The sequence below is a fragment of the Curcuma longa genome, chromosome 5, assembly GCF_044706935.1.
Source record: "Curcuma longa cultivar G26 ecotype Majalengka, Jawa Barat chromosome 5, ITB_CL_G26_1.1, whole genome shotgun sequence".
Taxonomy (NCBI): domain Eukaryota; kingdom Viridiplantae; phylum Streptophyta; class Magnoliopsida; order Zingiberales; family Zingiberaceae; genus Curcuma; species Curcuma longa.
Genome location: NC_133865.1, coordinates 7,570,639 through 7,589,383, shown reverse-complemented (window position 1 = coordinate 7,589,383; position 18,745 = coordinate 7,570,639). Strand labels below are relative to the sequence as shown.

The 18,745-nt window shown below is 34.8% G+C and overlaps 2 protein-coding genes and 1 pseudogene across 2 annotated transcripts; all 3 read left to right on the top strand.

The window, feature by feature from the left end:
* The first annotated feature begins 427 nt into the window (after window positions 1-427).
* On the top strand, window positions 428-8,107 carry LOC141829189 (pentatricopeptide repeat-containing protein At4g35850, mitochondrial). Its single transcript, XM_074716605.1, has 13 exons — window positions 428-543; window positions 665-803; window positions 873-1,035; window positions 1,194-1,259; window positions 1,436-1,533; window positions 3,414-3,531; window positions 3,608-3,814; window positions 3,906-3,982; window positions 4,953-5,043; window positions 6,666-6,731; window positions 6,826-6,903; window positions 7,499-7,600; window positions 7,672-8,107. Exons 1-13 carry the CDS (start codon window positions 519-521, stop codon window positions 7,774-7,776), a joined length of 1,335 nt encoding a protein of 444 aa, XP_074572706.1. The 5' UTR covers window positions 428-518; the 3' UTR covers window positions 7,777-8,107.
* Window positions 8,108-8,925: 818 nt separating this feature from the next.
* LOC141829678 (putative LRR receptor-like serine/threonine-protein kinase At1g05700) lies at window positions 8,926-16,164 on the top strand (annotated as a pseudogene).
* Window positions 16,165-16,473: 309 nt separating this feature from the next.
* On the top strand, window positions 16,474-17,935 carry LOC141829684 (receptor-like protein kinase At3g21340). The gene is made up of 3 exons (XM_074717208.1): window positions 16,474-16,549; window positions 16,634-16,823; window positions 17,329-17,935. The coding sequence occupies exons 1-3, from the start codon at window positions 16,474-16,476 to the stop codon at window positions 17,753-17,755; spliced, it is 693 nt and encodes a 230-aa protein (XP_074573309.1). The 3' UTR covers window positions 17,756-17,935.
* The last annotated feature ends 810 nt before the right edge of the window (window positions 17,936-18,745 follow it).

Sequence of the window (18,745 nt, the reverse complement as noted above, 5' to 3'; positions counted from 1 at the left end):
ATTGGAAAAGCTACAGTTGATCATTATAGAAGGTGGGTATTATTTTGACTTTGTCAAAATTTGATTCTTGTCCATTTCAATAAGTCTGTCCTGTCATAATTAATTTAACTATGCCTTGGGGGCACTGTAATTCTATTTCTTTTTCTTCCAAAAAAAAGTTCTACTCTATTTTGTAAAAAGTGGAATCCGTCCACTAATAACTTTACGACCATCTGTAAATCAAGAAACTGTTATTAATTAGGACGGAGGACTATAGCTCTACTCCATACCATATTTGATGGGAGGAAATCACTTATGTGAAAATTTTGGTCCCAATAAAAAAAAACTAGTTGTTTCCTCAATGAGAACCATATGTACATTTACAAGACTTCCAGGGTTATTTCACAAAATGTTTGCTGTAATAGCCGGTGCGGAGAACGAGATTTGACCTCTCTAAAACCCTAACGTTTCGAACTTGAAATACGGCCCAGCGGAGCAGCGGTTGGGAGGGGCGCAGGTCTTTCTCCTTCCGATTGGCGATGAACATTTTGAAGAATTTTGCATGTAAGCGATTGAATCCACTCCTGCTTAGATTGATTCAGTTTTTTCGATGTTTCCACGACCGCCCTCTCCTTGAATCTCTGTTAAAGTTGCAATTTTTCGCCAATTTTCTTGATACAATTAGCTCGTCGTGGCCGCTCGCTGTTTCTTCTGACCAAATGCCGGCCCTTCTCTGTGGAGACGGCTGAGTACGCGAAGAGAAACTATGCTAATAACATATCCGAGTACAACACCGTCATCGGGTCCCTGATCGCCCAGCGAAGGTAGGTTCCGATGCTTCCCTTCACTGTCACAATCAGTTTTGGTGTTATTTGATATTTATTGTGTTACAGAGGATTCTTGTTGAGGGATGTGTATGATGACATGATGCTGGACGGAGTCCAGCCAATGCGGGACACTTTCCACGCTCTCATTGTCGGGACCATGAAGGGGAGCCGGCTTCAGGATGCTTTCTTCTTCCACAATGAGATGAAAGCTATGGGTTTACCCCCTGATGTTAGTTCTCCTATGTTCGAATTTTATTGGCTACTCAAAGTTGTTTGTGGTGATATGTGTGGATTTGCAAATACTAAGTGCCTAATGTTTGTATCTGAAACAAGGGATGTTAACCTTTGGATATAGCTGAGTTGAAGCATTATTTTTTGAACTTTCAGGTTAATCTGTACCACTTTTTGATTTCAACTTGTGGGAAATGTAAGAGCTCTGATGCAGCCGTCAAGGTGAACTTGCCTTTATTAGCAATCCTGATTCTTTTTCTCATCTTACTCTAGATCTCTTGATTTTAGTCTTAGAAAGATTTTGCAAGTTAGCAACATTTGTGCTTCACTACTTATTACCTAAGCACATTTTTGTACTTTAAATAACTGAGTTATTTTTCTATTTGTCTTTGCCAAAGCTTTTGGAAGAAATGAAGAGGCATGGTGTCAAGTTGAAAGGCGAAACCTACATATGTCTCCTTAATGCTTTTGCAACAACAGGCCGTACAGATCAAGTGTATGTTGATCCTCGAAATACATGTGCTTCTATGGTTCCCCTCATGTTATTGTTTAGATTTGTTGCAGTTATCCATGAAGTTACTTTTATTCACATTTTTGGACAGTGATATAACTGCCTTGTTTGTCTATCATTTTTAGTGGCAGTTAATTTTAAGGGGATAACCAAACCAAAAGCTCCAAATAACTTATCCAAAAGGTTAAGTTGTTAGGGATTTTTATTTTAATTTCTACTTGTATATACATATGGAAGGGTGAACTAGACTTGATTGGTCTAAACACCACACATGTGGACTGACACTTGATTTGAATGTTTTTGTGGAATATAAAATGATAGTAAAGGTGATGGATTAAATATTATGGTAGAGACTCACTATTATTTTAGGCCCTTCTTTGGGATCTAGCAATATGATGCTCTTGACATCAGTACATTTTCATCATGCATCTAGATACACATCCACATGCTTAATCATGCTAGTAGAGGGAGAATAAACAAATTATAGACTTTTGGTAAGGGTATATTTGATGTTTATAGTTTATACACATTTCCTCATTCACACTGATGCCAAAACAATGATAAGTAAACAATCCCTGATGATCCAATTTTACCAAAGTAGATGATTAATATTCTCCTTATCTTGTTACCTCCACTGGTCACTGTCGACCCTTGACCTTGTTCAAACCATGAGTGATACACGTACAGCACAATACCTCATAGAGTGATCTTACTATCTCATCCAAAGGATGACAATATTGCATATTCTTTAGAAAATAGTCTGATTGTTTTGATTTTAGAGAGTAAATGTGGAATCATTTACCATCATACTCAAAAAAATTCCTTTAAAGTCTGTTAAATTTTATCTTTTAACATTTCTTCATCATTTTTGTTATAATTATATGCTTGCTCACACATTATAACACTCAGAATATGAAAGAAAGAACCAAACACTTTGTCTCCTTTATTGGTAGAATTTTTAAGGTGTTGTTTCTTACGAAGTACAGAGCTTTCCAACTATGCCATTGTAATTAACATTGAATAACAATCATTAGCATACATTTCAATTGACATTTAACATACATGTAACTGAATATAAGACAAGCTTTATATCAATGAAATTTCGGAAGTTGTTTTTTGATATTTTAATTATTAGTAGTCATGACTAATAGATATTAGTATTGGATGGTGGACAAATGACAATGGCATTAGTATCATTGTCATATGGTTAATTTATCAGTGTTAACTGTTGGCAATTTACTTCAGTTGATATTGTGATTCTTTCTAATTGTTCAAAAGGAATCTTAACTTTCCAAAAAGCATGAACAAGTTATCTATTCGAGTTGTTTAATATACGCTAGATGTTGTATTGCAGAGTATTTTTCTTTTTCTACAAAAATTATGATATGAAAATTTCCTATTTATAACATACATTACTTTAAGTTACTCATTTGACATCTTAAAATAAAGCAAACATTTCCACAGTATATTAGAATCTGGTTGTCTTTGATATGTCTATTTGGTTCTCAGTCGGTGAATGAGTATGGTATATTTAATGTCATTCCCCATATAGTTTGGGTGTGAATACCAGGAATGTATCGAATAGTTTTGTTGCAGTTACTCATTTAAGAAACATAGTAGTGTGTGTTTCATGTAACAGGTTTCTTTTTGCATTGTCTTTTTTTTTTTTGGTCAAATTGCATTGACAGATATTGTGGCCATATGAATATGACCTTATTTTGCATTTGTCAGTTCTGAGGCAAGCTTATTAAGAATCTCTTTTTAATTTTTATTGACATGCACAGATACTTTAGATTTTATTTTACTTTTGACCTAACTTTGGATGAGAGATGAAGATTGTTATAATCAATTGAGTTTTTCTTCAGTTACGCCATTGTTCGTGATATGACTGCTGCCGGTCTTGGGTTAAATAAGTTCTGTTATGCTGGACTTATAAGCGCATTTAAGAATAAGCAACCGACTACTGAAGAAACAACTACAAAGGTATGTAATTTGTCTTGCCTTTTACTTCTGTTCACATCAAAACATATTATAATTTGTAAAAGTTTGTTTTGTTAAGATTATTGAGCTTGTTAAGCAATCAAAAGGATGGTCTTCTGTTGAAACATCAACAAACAGTGGTGAGAATGTGATGATGAACGTGTCAGAGGAGGAGTTGTACAATATTCCTACTGCAGAATATATGCACAGAAGGGGGTTTATAAACAGGAATTTAACAGTGTATCATGTGGCTGTGCATGCTTGTGCAGAGTTGAAAAGCAAAGAAGTATATTTTAAATTCTACTGGAAAATTTTATTTTATTTTTGTTGCTATATGCAGTTGTTTATTATCTCCTATTTTCTATGTTCTTTGGTAGACTCTGGAAACAATTCTTGATATGATCAAACAAGATGGTTATTCATTTGATGCTTTCATTGCTATGCATGCAATGAGGTAAGTACTATCTACATAACATATGATTGTATCCTTTGCTGATTTTTTGCTTTTATGGAGTTGCAGACAACTCAACAGTGTTATCTATTTATTAATTCTCCTCAATGCTTAAATCTTATGCTGCTGAGACTTGTTAAGATGATGCACAAAATGCAGTTATCATTACATTTTTTTTTTAAAAAAATTGTTATATTGAATTTGTGTCAAACTGCTTGAGGAACAAACATATGGCAACATGAAGTATTTCACTATTATGTCCTAGGTTGGTAGGCTTTAGACTTCTGCTTTCTAAGCTTGCAGCTGCAAGACATTACTTTGTGGTGCAGTTTTGTGCTTTTTTTTATTATTAAAGGTCTAATGGCCTTTGGTGGCATTGAGAAAAAACTTTTCAGAAACTTAGAGAAAGATCCTCTTAGTCCAAAGATGCCTTTTGTCTTTCAATTACACGAAAATGGTGCTGTCATCTCTTAACATCTCTTGGTTAATAGTGTATTGTATATTGGATAATCTATGTTTCCTAGTTTGTATTTTCTGGTTGACCTTTTTTTGCTTTCTGTATGTATTCTGTATATCTTTGTGAAGGCTTAGCCGAATTAAAATTTTCCAAAAGATAGATTTCTTTATCTGATGAGTCTATGCATGTTAAGCTGACCTATTGGATTACCATTTCCAGATAAAACTCATTAGTAAATAGCAATCTGAAAAATGTGGATGCTCAAGGATTAACCAAGTGAAAAAATTTAATATAAGCTTGTTGTGAATATTGTCACGGTGATCAAATACTGAACTCCATTTATCTGTTTTTATAGTAATACATTTTCCTGTCATAGACATGTTTAAAACATCCTGTTATTTAATATTTGCTTTCTGTCCAATCTATGCCAGTAGTATGTACTTGATTAACATACAAAATTTGGCTATTTCAAGTCTTTTGTGGTATTTGTCTCTTGGTACATTGTCATGGGTGTAGGTGCTACTTCAATTGCATGGATATTGATTCTGGTGTTAAGACCTTTGAAGATTATACAGGGATAAGACCTCCATTTGCTGAATTGTACGCGGTGAGTTACTTGAAAAAAAAAATTGATCTTACAGTGAGTACCAAATAGTGATGTTTTCTTCCACTTGGTATATTCTCATTCTTTATTCCTATGTTCTTTATATTAGCATTTCAAATTTATGCCGTATCATTCTTCTCTATCTCATTCTTGCGATTTCTGTGTCATTGATGGAAGAAGTGCAAGTTATAAAATGCATGAGGTTATAAAAAATAAAATGAAAGATGAAAATGGAAAATCAGACAGTTCAGGCTTGGAACCCCATAGATTCTAAAAATAAGAGGCTTTAGTAGATTTTTCTTGTCCTGAGTTATTTCGAATGCGAGATTAATACCTTCCTGAAATTCTTTCAACCTGACCAATTTATGGTACTTTTCTATGCCATGTTATGTTCAAATAATATGTTATAATTAGTTTATATAATGTTTCATTACTCTTTGGAAAGATTTTTCTCTGGTTGTGTCTATTTTGGATATATATGTTTTGCGAAGATGTGCTTCTAAGTATTTTTTGTTGGACTATCTTAAGAGAGATTAACTAAGAATCTAGTAATAGGAGGATAGGAATCTGGGAGAATTCTTGTGATTTTTAATGGTATTTTTTTCTGTAAAATAAATATTCTATTCTCGAGTATACTAATTTTGAGTCCTTTACAATTTTATTCAAGGTTTGGAATCTTGTACCATGTCAGATGGTACCATTGAAACGTATCATTCTAACAAATTACTGACACTCTATGCTAATCGACATAAGCAAGCTCTCATGTGTTGTCTATGTCGATCACTGTGGTGACTATCATAACATGCCAACACTTAAGACCCCTTGGCACACTACTTCAAGATGAATTGAAGTAAAGTTATTTTTCGTAGCTTGTGTTCTCACAACACAATGTCAAAATTATATCATATGGATAGAAAGTACAACGAGAAAGTATATTATGAAATGTTATTTTAAATAAGTTGTATAATTATTTTAAACAAGTTATATAATTATCTTCTCTTCTTTTTTCTTTTCATCTTTTTCCTCGTTCAATCTCTAATTCACTACTAGCATCATATGATGGTACGTTGCCACGGGATTGAAACCATGTTGTTCTGAACAAAGTCTGAAACTCCAGCATAAATTGAGATTTTGAACCTTGGTTTTGTTAGTCTTATATTGTTTTTATATAGACGTCGTGTTCATTACTTTTTGGAAAAGTTTCTCAGGTTGTATGGTTTTTGGATATCCTATGTTTTGAGAAAGAGTGCTTTAAGTACTCTTTGTTGGATTATCTACCCATATTAATTAGAGGCTAGTAATCGGATAGGAATATGTGATACTTTTGCTTTTTCGAATTGTGGAATTATCTGGAACTTTCCTATTCTCAGATATACTGACTCTGAGAGTACTTTATAGCTTCATTAATTTGCTATTGATTTTATAGAATAGCTTGTAATGAGATTATAAAGTTGTTTTTACGAAATAGCTTCTAATGAGATTCCTATGGTATGCACGTACTGTTTTTTACGTTCAAATATGTAGTGTCAATGCTTCCTTCATTAGTAGCATTACGGATAAGCTTTTGCTTTAGCCTCAACTGCTCAAGAATTCTATTTTTTTTCCCTTGAACGTGTGATGTTCAGACTCTGGCTGAAGGAGCGATGGTTGGATACACGCCTAGAGGGATGCAACTTGCTCAAGAGACTCTAGTATTTAGTTCTTCTAATATTGGATATTGTTTATGTGTTTTCCATCCAATTAATTCTTTGGTATCGATCTGATGAAAATTTCAATTTCTCATAGGAGAAATTCCATGCAAGAGGAATCTTCTTAAACCCAAAGATGGGAAGTGATCTCCTGCTTGCTGCAGCGGGAGAGAAGGTACCTGACTTTAGCCACTGGCACTGCTCTGTATTTATTATTCTGCTCTTGTGATGTAGCACACTTGAAAATTTTCAGTTACATGCACCAAGGTTTAATTCTATTTCAGCACCAGCAATTCCTTCTGAAATTTTAATTTATGTCAATTTCTGCATAATATTTAAGACTCGGGCAAACTGTAACTTTATATATTTATTATTTCAATAAAACAACATTGTAATTTTGTAGTTGGCAATGGGATTAAATAGATACTACTTCATTAAAATAATAGATATTCAAATTATTTTTCTTCCTCAAATAAAAGCTAGGTAAATAAATATCTAATGGAAGTTGGAAGCATGTGCTTTAATTGTAACAAAATTAAATTTTAGCGCATGGAATTCAAACATTTCAAAGGACTAAAATTGGCACAAAACTTTAATTTGATTGAAAAATCTGAAAGCATGTGTTAAATTCAAAACTTTTGTTAGATTTTTCGATTGTGAAACTTCACATAATTCTCCATCTGTGTGTTTTCCTTGGGTTTCTTTTTTTCTGGGAAAAACTAAGCTTGGTTTTCAGATTGTAGCTAACTCGAATAATCCAATTGGTGCAGACGGGTGGATACACTGCTGCAAACTACATATGGGATCTTTGCCAAAGCCGCGGAATCAATCCAACTTTTCCTGCTGTTAAAGCTTATTATGAAGGCTTAAAGGTATCTAAATCTTTTCCTTTCGTTTTTTTTTATATCCTTTTCTCCCATTTCACTCCTTCAATTGGTTTTAGGAAAGAGAGATCCCTCCAGACGATCCTAGGCTTGTAACGGTGGGACACTTGTACGACAATTTAAATCTTAGATTTGGAGGAAGCAGAATTAGAGTGGTCCGGTAGTACTTTCCTACTTTCGGATCCTTGTCGAGCAGCAACTGTTTTCGACGACGCTTGATGCAGAAGAAAGCATAGCAGCTCAGACTGTGAGTGCAAAAGGCCTTTAGCCTCTCATGCACTTGCTGAGGAGTGTTCAAAGCTCCTTTCTTTAGTTACTCATCTTTTTTGATCCCTCAGATGATCTTGTCTCAGTTGCAATATGAACATTTGTATTCCAGATTTATTCACACACACTCTAGAGGCCTATTAATCTATCCACTAATAAAGTGTGGCTGTTTGTGCTTTAACCAATTGTATTAGAATATAATATTTTTATAAATTCTAATTCTATGAATGTGTTTAGAATATACTTTTTCTGAATATAATTTTAACAAAGTTTTAGATTGTCCAGTATTATATTACACAAACACAATTATTATTTCTTCATCAGGTTCAAAAACAAAGCAACTGCAACTATTCCATGTGTGGTTCTATCTTGTTCTATTGTGCTATGAATCTGCTTTCATGCTGTTTATTTGAATTTTGTAGGTAAAATGCTTCTGCTTTGTAGAGTTTAATTAGATTGCTGTCAAGATCATGGATCCATATTTTTACAAATAATTCCCTGTCCAGAATTATTTTAAAAAGTCAACTTGTCACAGATAAAGTTAATTAAAATTGTTCAGGAATTATTTTAAAAAGTCAACTGGGATCATGCCATCGTATTGTTATTACTTCATCTAAATGGCTTACTATGAAAAACAGCGATTGAAAATACTTTAAACATTCGCAATGCGTCACTTATTAATGAAGTATTGCATTTGAATTGGCTCTAAAAGAGATTTAGATTTTAATGATTATGTAACTTGCTACCAACAAAATAAAATATATAGAAAAATTTCAGTAAATTCGTTGTATATAACACTTACCAATTAACCAAGTTTTCAACTCCTTTTCTTCTTATTATTATTATCATTATTGTTATTTCATGAGATCAGTTCAAGGTTAATAAATAAGATCAAAGTCAATGAAAGGTTTAATCATTTTATTTAAGTTGTTTCACTATTTTGTAGTATTTATAGTACAACATCATAAAATTTTAATCAACTTGCTCTATATAATCTCTCTGCATCATCCAAATCACAGCTCAAAATTCAGTTGGAGAAGCAGGCAATGGAGAAGAGATCAGACTCAAGCTACTGGTTTTGGGTGCTCCTGCAAATTCTACTGATTAATGTTCTTGGGCTTCATTGCCAGCCCCCTCCAGGTATAAATTGACACACTGCATATTTATAAGACCGTGTATAACGGGAACTATATACTGGACTATTCATTTGCACACTTTTAACTTTCGAATTGTACTAAATCTTCCATATGAACATCTACAGATTATTCTTCGTCTTTCATAAGCATCGATTGCGGGATCGGCGATGGCAACAGCCATGTCGATAGCACCACCGGCTTAACCTATGTTTCCGACGATGCTTACATAGACTTGGGCAAAGACTACACCATTGACTCGACCTACATAACCAACAAACCTTGACTCGACCAGTACCAGCAGCAACTAACCACGTTGCGCAGCTTCCCCAACAGCACGCGGAGCTGCTACACGTTGCGACCGGTGGTGCAATATTACAAATACTTGGTGCGCGCCTACTTCTTGTACGGCAACTATGATGGACTCCACGAAGCTAACACTAGCAAGCCTTTGGAATTCGATGTTTACATCGATGTTAACATGTTGATGACAATGAGCATACAAAACGAGTCTATCACATATAGCGCAGAGGCTCTGATCGTTGCGGTGGCCAACAATTCCGTATCGATTTGCCTGGTGAATACCGGCAATGGAGTCCCCTTCATATCGTCTTTGGAGCTGAGACCCATGAATTACTCTTTGTACCCGCTAGCCAATAGCAGCTTCTATCTTCGACTCTACACCAGGCGAAACTTGGGTGCAACTCAAACCATAAGGTCAGTGACTTGTTCAATTCTTCTTTTTAGTTAATCATTATCTTCTTGAATATTTTTATTATACAGGGCTCTTCTTTTTACATAGAAAAGGGCATCCTACAATATATAAAATATTACCAAAATTATTAAAATATATAGATTATAGACCACTATTAATTAAAATTGTTTAAATTTGATCAAAATAACTTAATTATTTTTTAAACAGTTTTGATCTATAACAGCTCGTTGCGGATCATTTATTGAGCACTGTTGCTAAAATGCATTGACGTGCAACTTTTTAACGACAATAAAAAAAATTGTATTTAATTTTAACCCATTTTGTAAATATTATCGTATAAAGAATAAAAAGTTCAAGCATATTTTTAAATAGGTACCCGACGGACCCGTACGATCGCATCTGGACAGAGTGGACACGGTCTGATTGGACCAACATCAACACCACTAAGCCGATCGTTTACGCCTCCAATGACCAGTACGCGGTGCCGGTGGCCGTCATGCAGACGGCGGTCACCCCCTCCGCCAGCGCCGGCGTCATGGACATTGCATTCAACTGGAGCCTCGCCGGAATCGGGTTTCGCTACAATCAGTTCTACGCCAACTTATACTTTTCCGAGTTCGACGCCCTCCTCCCCAATCAGTCCAGGGCCTTCGACATCTTTCTCAACGGCGAGATCTGGCTAGCTGACTACTCCCCTCACTACCTTTTGGCGGATTTCGCCTGCAGTATCGCCCACCTCAGCCAATACTATAGCTATGAGTGGGAGATCAAGCCCAACGACAGCTTCAACCTGCCTCCTATCTTGAATGCCTTGGAGCTGTTTTCCGCCATGGAACTCGAGAACGTGACGACCAATGAGACAGATGGTATGTTGTCTGCAACATATTTTTGTTTTTCTGATGAAAAATTTGAAGTTGTGATCTTGTTTCTGTAGATCAAATATTGCGTACCAGACACCCGACCAATTGCTTCCCTGATACTTTTATTCTCTTCGGTCATTTTCATTTTGAGGGAAAAACAGTTGCTTTGTGTTAGCTCTTAGTTTTAACGGGAAAAAAGTGGAGCTTTTTCGGCATATTCTTTTAGCATATTAATTTTTCAACATTATATAACACGAGTTGGCACGAAGTGTTTCGACTTTTGTGAAATTTAAAGTGCTTAATTTTTAGTTGGATACCTTATTAGTAAAGATTAAAACTTTAATGAGTTAAAAACAAAAGATATTCTGATTGTTACGACGTTGGCATTTGAGATATTAAATTACATTGACACTATTAGATAATATTTCTAATAAAAATAATAACTTAAAAATAAATTTAGTGCCAACTTAAGTAAATTCCTGTAACTTCAATGGATGGTGTCCTAAGGCGAGATATCGACCCACATGCATGAAAGGGTTAGCTGAATTTCTTATCTTATGCATGATAGCTACGTGGAATTAGATATTTGATTAAGTTACTTTTAGCTCTTGAATATTCAAACTTCGTTCTCACAAATTAAAATAACCTAGAAGTTTAATAATTCAAACCGTGCTTGATTTAGTCATCCTATTCGGTAGCCTGAACCATTCAAATTCAATTAGCTTAATGGCAGAATGAAAACTAAAATTTTTAGTTCTCCTTATTTCAAAAGAATTCATCAGCTGTAATAATTTTTGCAGATGCTCTAGAAAACGTTTACTAAATCATTGCTCTCTTTTGTTATGCTGTTTCATTTTCTACGTAGGTGTTACTTACTATGGGATCATTTCTTTTATGTAGGACCCAACTGGTTCCTTGGTAACTTCATTCATTTCTCTAACTGCAGATGAGTTTGAAACTAAGAAAACTGTCCACTAGAGCATAATTTTCTGCCAACCCTATTAGTAATTTGCTTTTATGATAGGATATGTTGATGGCATAAAACTGCCTAAGTAAAAATGGTCTGCTATTAGATTTACAGCATCTTATGCTCTTTGGTTTTCTGTGTAAGACTTTGCTATTCAGACATAAACTACGAATTTCTTTGCAGATCTATTTTGTTACTTTCTTAATTGGGTCGTGGTCATGCTTGCTTTGTTTCTCTTTTTAATTTGCATGATTCTTCTCCACAAACAATAGTTAGTGCATTGTGCTGACTGATTTCTTTGTTTATTGGCTATTGATAACTAGTTGATGCCATTAATTCCATCAAGGCTCAATACAAAGTAAAGAAGCAATGGACAGGTGATCCCTGTTCACCAGTAGAATATAGATGGGCTGGTTTGAATTGTAGCTATGTTTCAGAGCCTCCGAGTATCACAGCTGTGTGAGTTATCCACTGAAGAAAAAAATATTATTAAAACAATGAGTGTTCTAAAATTCTCAAATATTTAAATTTATAATATGAATTTGATTATTTGCAGAAATCTGTCTTCTAGTGAACTGACTGGTGAAATATCCCCTTCCTTCAGTGAGCTTTCAGCGATCAATTATCTGTAAGTGCTGATGCTTTATGATAAGTACCTTGATTGTATATCTATATACTTGCACCTTGACTATGAAAGCAATCCTGGAAGTCCTTTCCTTTCTGTGTTTGTTGTTAAAGGATACTTAGATAATTGTCTTGGTTTTGAGTACTAAGTACTTAAAATGCATATCTCGTGCAGCTACTGGAAACAGCAAACTTACAGATAATTCTTTCTACCTATAATGTCTTGTCCTATTATCATATTATTCTTTTTTTCACAATTAGAACTAACATAGAAAACACTGTGGTTATATAGTAGGATCGGTTGGTGTCTTCTGAACTTCAGGCATGCAACTTTGAGTTTTATGCAATACTTGTATATTTTGTATTTTTGTCCAGTTAATTAAAGTTCATTTTTGTAACCAGTACTCCACAGTTACTTTCTTAAGGTACAAGCTACTATTTATTGTTTTCTTCTCTTACGAAATTTTCCACTTATGTTTTATGTCCATCTTACATAAATTATCTCACACAATAAAGAGAATATCATTTCATCATTCTTTAATGTTCATAATTGTGCATATACAATCATTTCATCAATGGTATATAGTACACATTCCCATTTGGTCATTCTAGGTTGTCAATCTTGACCTATTGCGTATCATCAACCTTTTTTGTTTATGATACATAACTGGATCATCACTATGCGTGAGAGCTACATGTGCCTATGCAGTCTACACCAAGTTGATTGATTATATGTAGAGCACCGATATGATATTGTTAGAGATGTGAACTTTACATGTACCTTGGTTGTTTTGTTCAAGGGATGACTTGGAACTCTAATTTGGTTGTTACTTTCAGGGATCTATCTTATAATAACTTAACAGGAATGATACCTGATGTATTAGGAAAATTGCCCCATCTTAAAGTTCTGTAAGTCTTACACCAATGGTTTTTTTCCTATCTATTATCAAATAGAAGAATTAGTGGCACAAGATCTCTTTTTAATATATTAATTTTCTTTGATTTTTTCCCTCAGATATTTAATGAAAACCAACATTGATAAGACAATACCTCCTTCGCTTAGTAGAAGAGTGACTGATGGGCTGCTACATATTATGTAAGTGTTCGCTATAATTCCTTCTGTTGAATTTTGACGTCAATGTTCTCTTAAGAAATCTTTCTTCCTACTATTAACTGATTTAGTCAATTCTACAAAGCAAATTGTATCTCTCTCTTAATACAAGGCACCTATTAGGACTCTTAATACAAGGTATCTTATATTTATATTCACCCCCCCCCCCCCCCCCCCCCCCCCCCCCCCCCCCCCCTCCTTTCCATAAAGTATTAGTAATATACGTATATATTCAGAATCAGTATGGTCATGCCTATTCATGAGTAGAATCCTAGTATTGCTGAAGTGAGTAGCTTATCTCTCCACCTGCCCATGAAATCTTTTTGTCCTCCTGTTCCTAGTTTGACAAGGAATTGGGACTTCCTGGAGCTTAAAATTCATGCTACACCCTGAGCTTATTGGGAAAATTTAGGTCCCAAATTGTTGTCCAATCATCAACCTCACGGCCAGCTGGATTGCCACCAGTCCAGAGACCATTGCCAATCAACTGACCAATCAATTTTTGTTTTAAATTTTTTTTATATTTTTTATCTTCTTTCAGTCAGAGTAAACAACATCGAGGAATCCTGTTTCTTGCTCTCTCTGCCCTCCACTTTAATATACCTTCATTTTTTTCACCTCTCCCCCTCCCCCTCCCCCTCCCCCTTCCCCTTCCCATCCATCCCTCCAAATAAAAAGCCCCATAAAACAAACTATCGCAAGCAAACAAATTAGGTAAAAAACTGCCCCTGAACAAGGTTAGTTCCATAAGGTTTTAAGAGCCCTTTCATCCAGACCCACACTTTTTGGACCTATCTTTTCCAGGAAAAGTGTGGATCTTCTTTTTTAATCTAGGTTGCTTCCAAATTTTCAGTTCTTTATGGATGCTATGTTGGCGGAACAAATATCAACACATGAGCAATTCTAGTTTTTTGAGTAGGAAAGGAATATTTATTTTGTTTGGGGGATGATTCAAAATTTCACAAATGCACTTTATCATTTAGGTGCCACCAATTTAGAATGCTGAAAATTTTGAACATATCTTTACAACCCCCAGGTGCGACTAAATAGTTTTCTAAATGTCCTTAAATGATTTTCTAGAATTCTAGGTGCCACCAAATAGCCATCATAGTGCCATCAAATAGTTATCAAGTTCTCACTAATTCCAAATGAAAAAAAAAAAATGAATTTGTCTTGGAAGGTCCCATTAATTTAGAATACAAAACTGTTTACATTTTAGTGGCACATTGATTATCATTTGGTAGTGCTTAGATAACTATTTGGCACCTAGGGTTTGGTAAAGAAAAAAAAGTAAAAAAAACTTCTTCAAGATGTGTGCACAAATCATCTGTAAGATTCGTGCTTGAAGAAATAGCCTAGCCCTCTTTCAAGCGAACAAACATGAGAAGAGGACTACATAGTAATCTTGTTGGTTATCTACCATATGATATTAAGTGCAGATAAGTGAGTATTCCTTCAATTGGTTTCTGAATCTGATTATTACTGGTTAAATTGCTTGATGCCAGATTTGACAATGTTCCTCCTCCAAGCCCATCCCATCACCACAATAATAATACCATTATCATTGTGTTATCAGTAATTGGCGGGGGTTTTTTGCTAATAATGGCTGTGGTATTTATTTGGTGGTGCATTTGGAAACGTCATCCAGGTAGGTAAATCTGGGTGGCATGCTTTAATTTCAATTTAATTCCTTTCCAAGATCTGTAGGCTTTGATATGTTGTAACCGTTATCTCTTGGTTTGCAATACAGGTTCAGTCTCTAATCCTGGCAAAAGACATCTTGAGGAAAAAAATAGTCTATACGATACACCTCATCCTCCACAGCCTGATCCTCTGAAGGCAAACCCTCATATTATGAGATTTTCATACACACAGTTGATTGGCATAACTAACAATTTTGCTAGGACAATTGGGAAAGGGGGATTTGGAGTTGTGCTTCGTGGTTGTTTGGAAAATGGAAGGCAAGTAGCTGTCAAGTTGCATTCTCAATCATCACCACAAGGGGAAAAGCAATTCGTTGCTGAGGTGACTAATTTAATCTTTCCAAAACTTTAACTCGAGTATGGATGATCTGATGAAATTTATGCATCTAGTGTACTTGGTAATTAAGATGGCATGCTTCCTCAAGCTTAAAATTTTCTAGGGAGGACCATGTGGTGCTCAACATATAGTTCATGTTATTCAAAAGTAAAAAAGTTATTTCAGTGTTCTGTTATAGATGTTGTCGATAAACATGGCTGAAAGATTCTTCTGCATTACTAATATTGCAACTTGAACAAAGTTCATGGTTGAATGCATCAGAATTATATGAAAACACCTAACACAATCTTTTCTTTTTAAAAAAAGTGGGAAAATAAAAGAATAAAAAAGAAAATAATTAGAACATTTTTTTTCTAAAAAAAAACTCAAAAGATGAAATTTAGAAGAAAAAAAAAAGCTCTCAAATTAAGAATTATACTTCTATAGCTTCTAAAATGTCTGGTCCTTTACCTGTGTTCTTATTTAATATCACATCATTGCATATACCATGTTGGATACTATTTTGTGTGTTGTGCTGCAGGTTCAGAATTTGACAAGAATTCATCATAAGAACTTGGTTGAATTGATTGGATACTGCATTGATGGAGAAGGCCTGGCTCTTGTTTATGAATATATGGCTCAGGGAAGCCTTAATGATCATTTGATAGGTTATGAAACCATGGCATTACTGCTAAATAATTCTTGCAAGTAGATTATGTTGATCAATTTTTTGGTTTCCTTGCTTTGATGCTAATATTCATGTTTTCTTTGTTATACAAAGAGAAAAAAATGAGAGAGAGATCTGACATAGTGGTTATTAGCTGTTAGCTAAGCTTCGACATTAGTTTGTTTGTCTTCTCATATTTAAACTTCCACTATATCGCAAAAATTCAATAAAGATCTTTCCTTGGGTATCTATAGGATAAGCCTTTAGCAGAGGTAGCAAACTGTTTCATAAGTTTTCACATATTTGATTCTCTCATAAAAAAGCATTGTTACATTCTTCTTGTTTGGTCAATAGAATCTATGTGGATAGTAGACAGACCACTCTACCTAATTATACCTGATTAGGCTTAGATAGGTACGGTAAAACATAAGATTGATCATATGCCAGTTATTCTCATCAATTCGCCTGAATGGTTGCTTAGGCATTCTATTGCATCAAATGACCATTACAGGTAAAGCTGGTAGAAGCTTGTCATGGAGTGAACGACTTGAAATTGCTATTGGAGCTGCAGAAGGTTTGGCTGAAAGCACTATGCATATCTCAGTGACTTAGCACGATAGTTTTCATCCAACAGCTAACTCTGGTCAATATGATCCAGGGTTAGAGTATCTGCATCATAAGTGCCGCCCACCAATAATTCACAGAGATATAAAGTCATCTAACATTCTCTTGGGGCCAGATCTAGAGGCAAAGATAGCAGACTTTGGATTGTCCAAGGCTTACAAAGGTGATGATGAGACTAATGCATCTACAAATGTGGTTGGAACACCTGGATATGTTGATCCTGAGTACGTTTTTAAGTCTCTTGTTAAATTTTGTTGAATTGTCATTGCATGGTAAAACATATAATCCATTAAGGTTGGTAAACCAAGAGTAAAAAAGAGCAAACTATTTTAATACAAAGTTTGTTCCTTCCAACAAAGTAAAAAAAAAACTAAAATAAACTAGATGCCTTATGGTTTACCATACAAATTTAAAAATCGATGCCTTGTTTAATAATTTGGGCTTTAGGATAAGTTTCTGATAATATCTGCTTCCCCCAAAACATATTGATGTCACCCACCACATCATCTTTGAGTGAACTATCTTTCCAATCTACACTTGCTTGGTTTAGTTGAACCTCTTGCTTATCTTGGTCAGCTTTCAGTTCCTATCTATAGCTTCTCTATAAGATGCAAACTGATTACCGTACACCTTACATACTCCGTTGAAGTTTATAGAGATGTTTTTGGCTCATGAATTATGATAGCACAAAAAAGTGCTCATTTGATTTCCTTGCTATCTTCTGCTTAGGTACCATAACACTATGCAGGTCACTGCCAAGAGCGATGTATATGGTTTTGGGGTACTGCTTTTTGAACTTTTAACAGGTCAACTTCCTCTTGTACCCAGCTCAGGAAAGCCTCATATAACGCAACGAGTGACCTCAATGCTTGTCAATGCGCCTATAGATGCCATTATGGATCCAAGACTTGGGGGACAATTTGATGCCAATTCTGCTTGGAAGGTTGAAGAGCTGGCAGAACAGTGCACACAAACATCAGGCAGCCAGAGACCAACAATGACTAAGGTAATACTTGAGCTGAAGGATAGCTTGGAACTCGAAGTTGATCGCCTAAATAGTACGTTCAAACACAATGAAGGTATTAACACAAGCCAGATCAGTTCATTTGAAATTGGAGGAGACTCACCGGGACAATCTCGTCCATTTGCAAAATAATTCTTGTCTAGTTTCACATTCTGATGTGGTGTTGTTTTAGTGTGGAAAAGTGTCGTGGAGGATGAAATGATTGCTATTTTGATTTGGTTTGTCATGAACATTCTCGATTAAGTTCTCTGTTATTTGCCTTTAACACTCCCAGAAGGCTAATTGATATGTAACAAACTCCATTGTCTTCCACTGTGTTATTGACACTGCATGCAAGGTCAATCGAACTCAAACCTAAAAATCTCAATCGATAACACAAATTAGCTGTTCATGGTGAGTAGCAATACTGAAAGAGACCAAAAATTTGAGTCCATATACCACGAGAAGAGTCTCTTCCAAGAACTTTTGGTCAGAATATGAGATTTATTTGAAAGTCACTGGAGGATGAAATGTTCTTGCATAGGAGTGAGCATTAGTTCATTCTCTTTTTGCTAGAGCATTAGAGTTAGGGGTGAGGAAAAAAATACCAAATATTCGTTATATTGCACATACCGTACCGAAATATATTGAACTATACCGATATTATTGGTATACTGAAAATTTCGGTACAATATTATACCCTACTGAATTTTTCGATATCGGTATCGGTATGAAATTTAGTATTTCAGTATGATATATACCATACGAACATTAAAATTTTAATATAAATGGTAAGAAATTTATACCATATTGAAAATTCGGTATATTGAAATTTTGGTATAGTATCGATATAAATATTTGTATACTGTTAGTGCGGTATATAATTTAGGATTTGGTATACCATAGTATACCATTTTAGGCAAACGGAATTCAGTAATCGCGTATATGATACAACTATCCTGTGACAAGAAGCATCAAATAGAGTTACATCAATTAATATTTTTCTTATCTTAATCAACAAGATGATATAGTTTCCTAATATATTATCAAGGACTACAGAATAGTTTAACACAATAATTCCAACTTCCAAGCATGGGAGTTCACATAATAGTAATACAACATAAGTAATGTAATGCCCTTTAG

Bases quoted from the DNA above. Each gene is read 5' to 3' on its own strand.
- LOC141829189 (XM_074716605.1), top strand. From the start codon at position 519: ATGAACATTTTGAAGAATTTTGCAT. The intron at 5,044-6,665 runs GTGAGTTACTTG...TGTGATGTTCAG, and splicing joins CATTTGCTGAATTGTACGCG to ACTCTGGCTGAAGGAGCGAT. The intron at 7,601-7,671 runs GTATCTAAATCT...AATTGGTTTTAG, and splicing joins CTTATTATGAAGGCTTAAAG to GAAAGAGAGATCCCTCCAGA.
- LOC141829684 (XM_074717208.1), top strand. From the start codon at position 16,474: ATGACCATTACAGGTAAAGCTGGTAGAAGCTTGTCATGGAGTGAACGA. The intron at 16,550-16,633 runs GTTTGGCTGAAA...AATATGATCCAG, and splicing joins TGCTATTGGAGCTGCAGAAG to GGTTAGAGTATCTGCATCAT. The intron at 16,824-17,328 runs GTACGTTTTTAA...TCTTCTGCTTAG, and splicing joins CCTGGATATGTTGATCCTGA to GTACCATAACACTATGCAGG.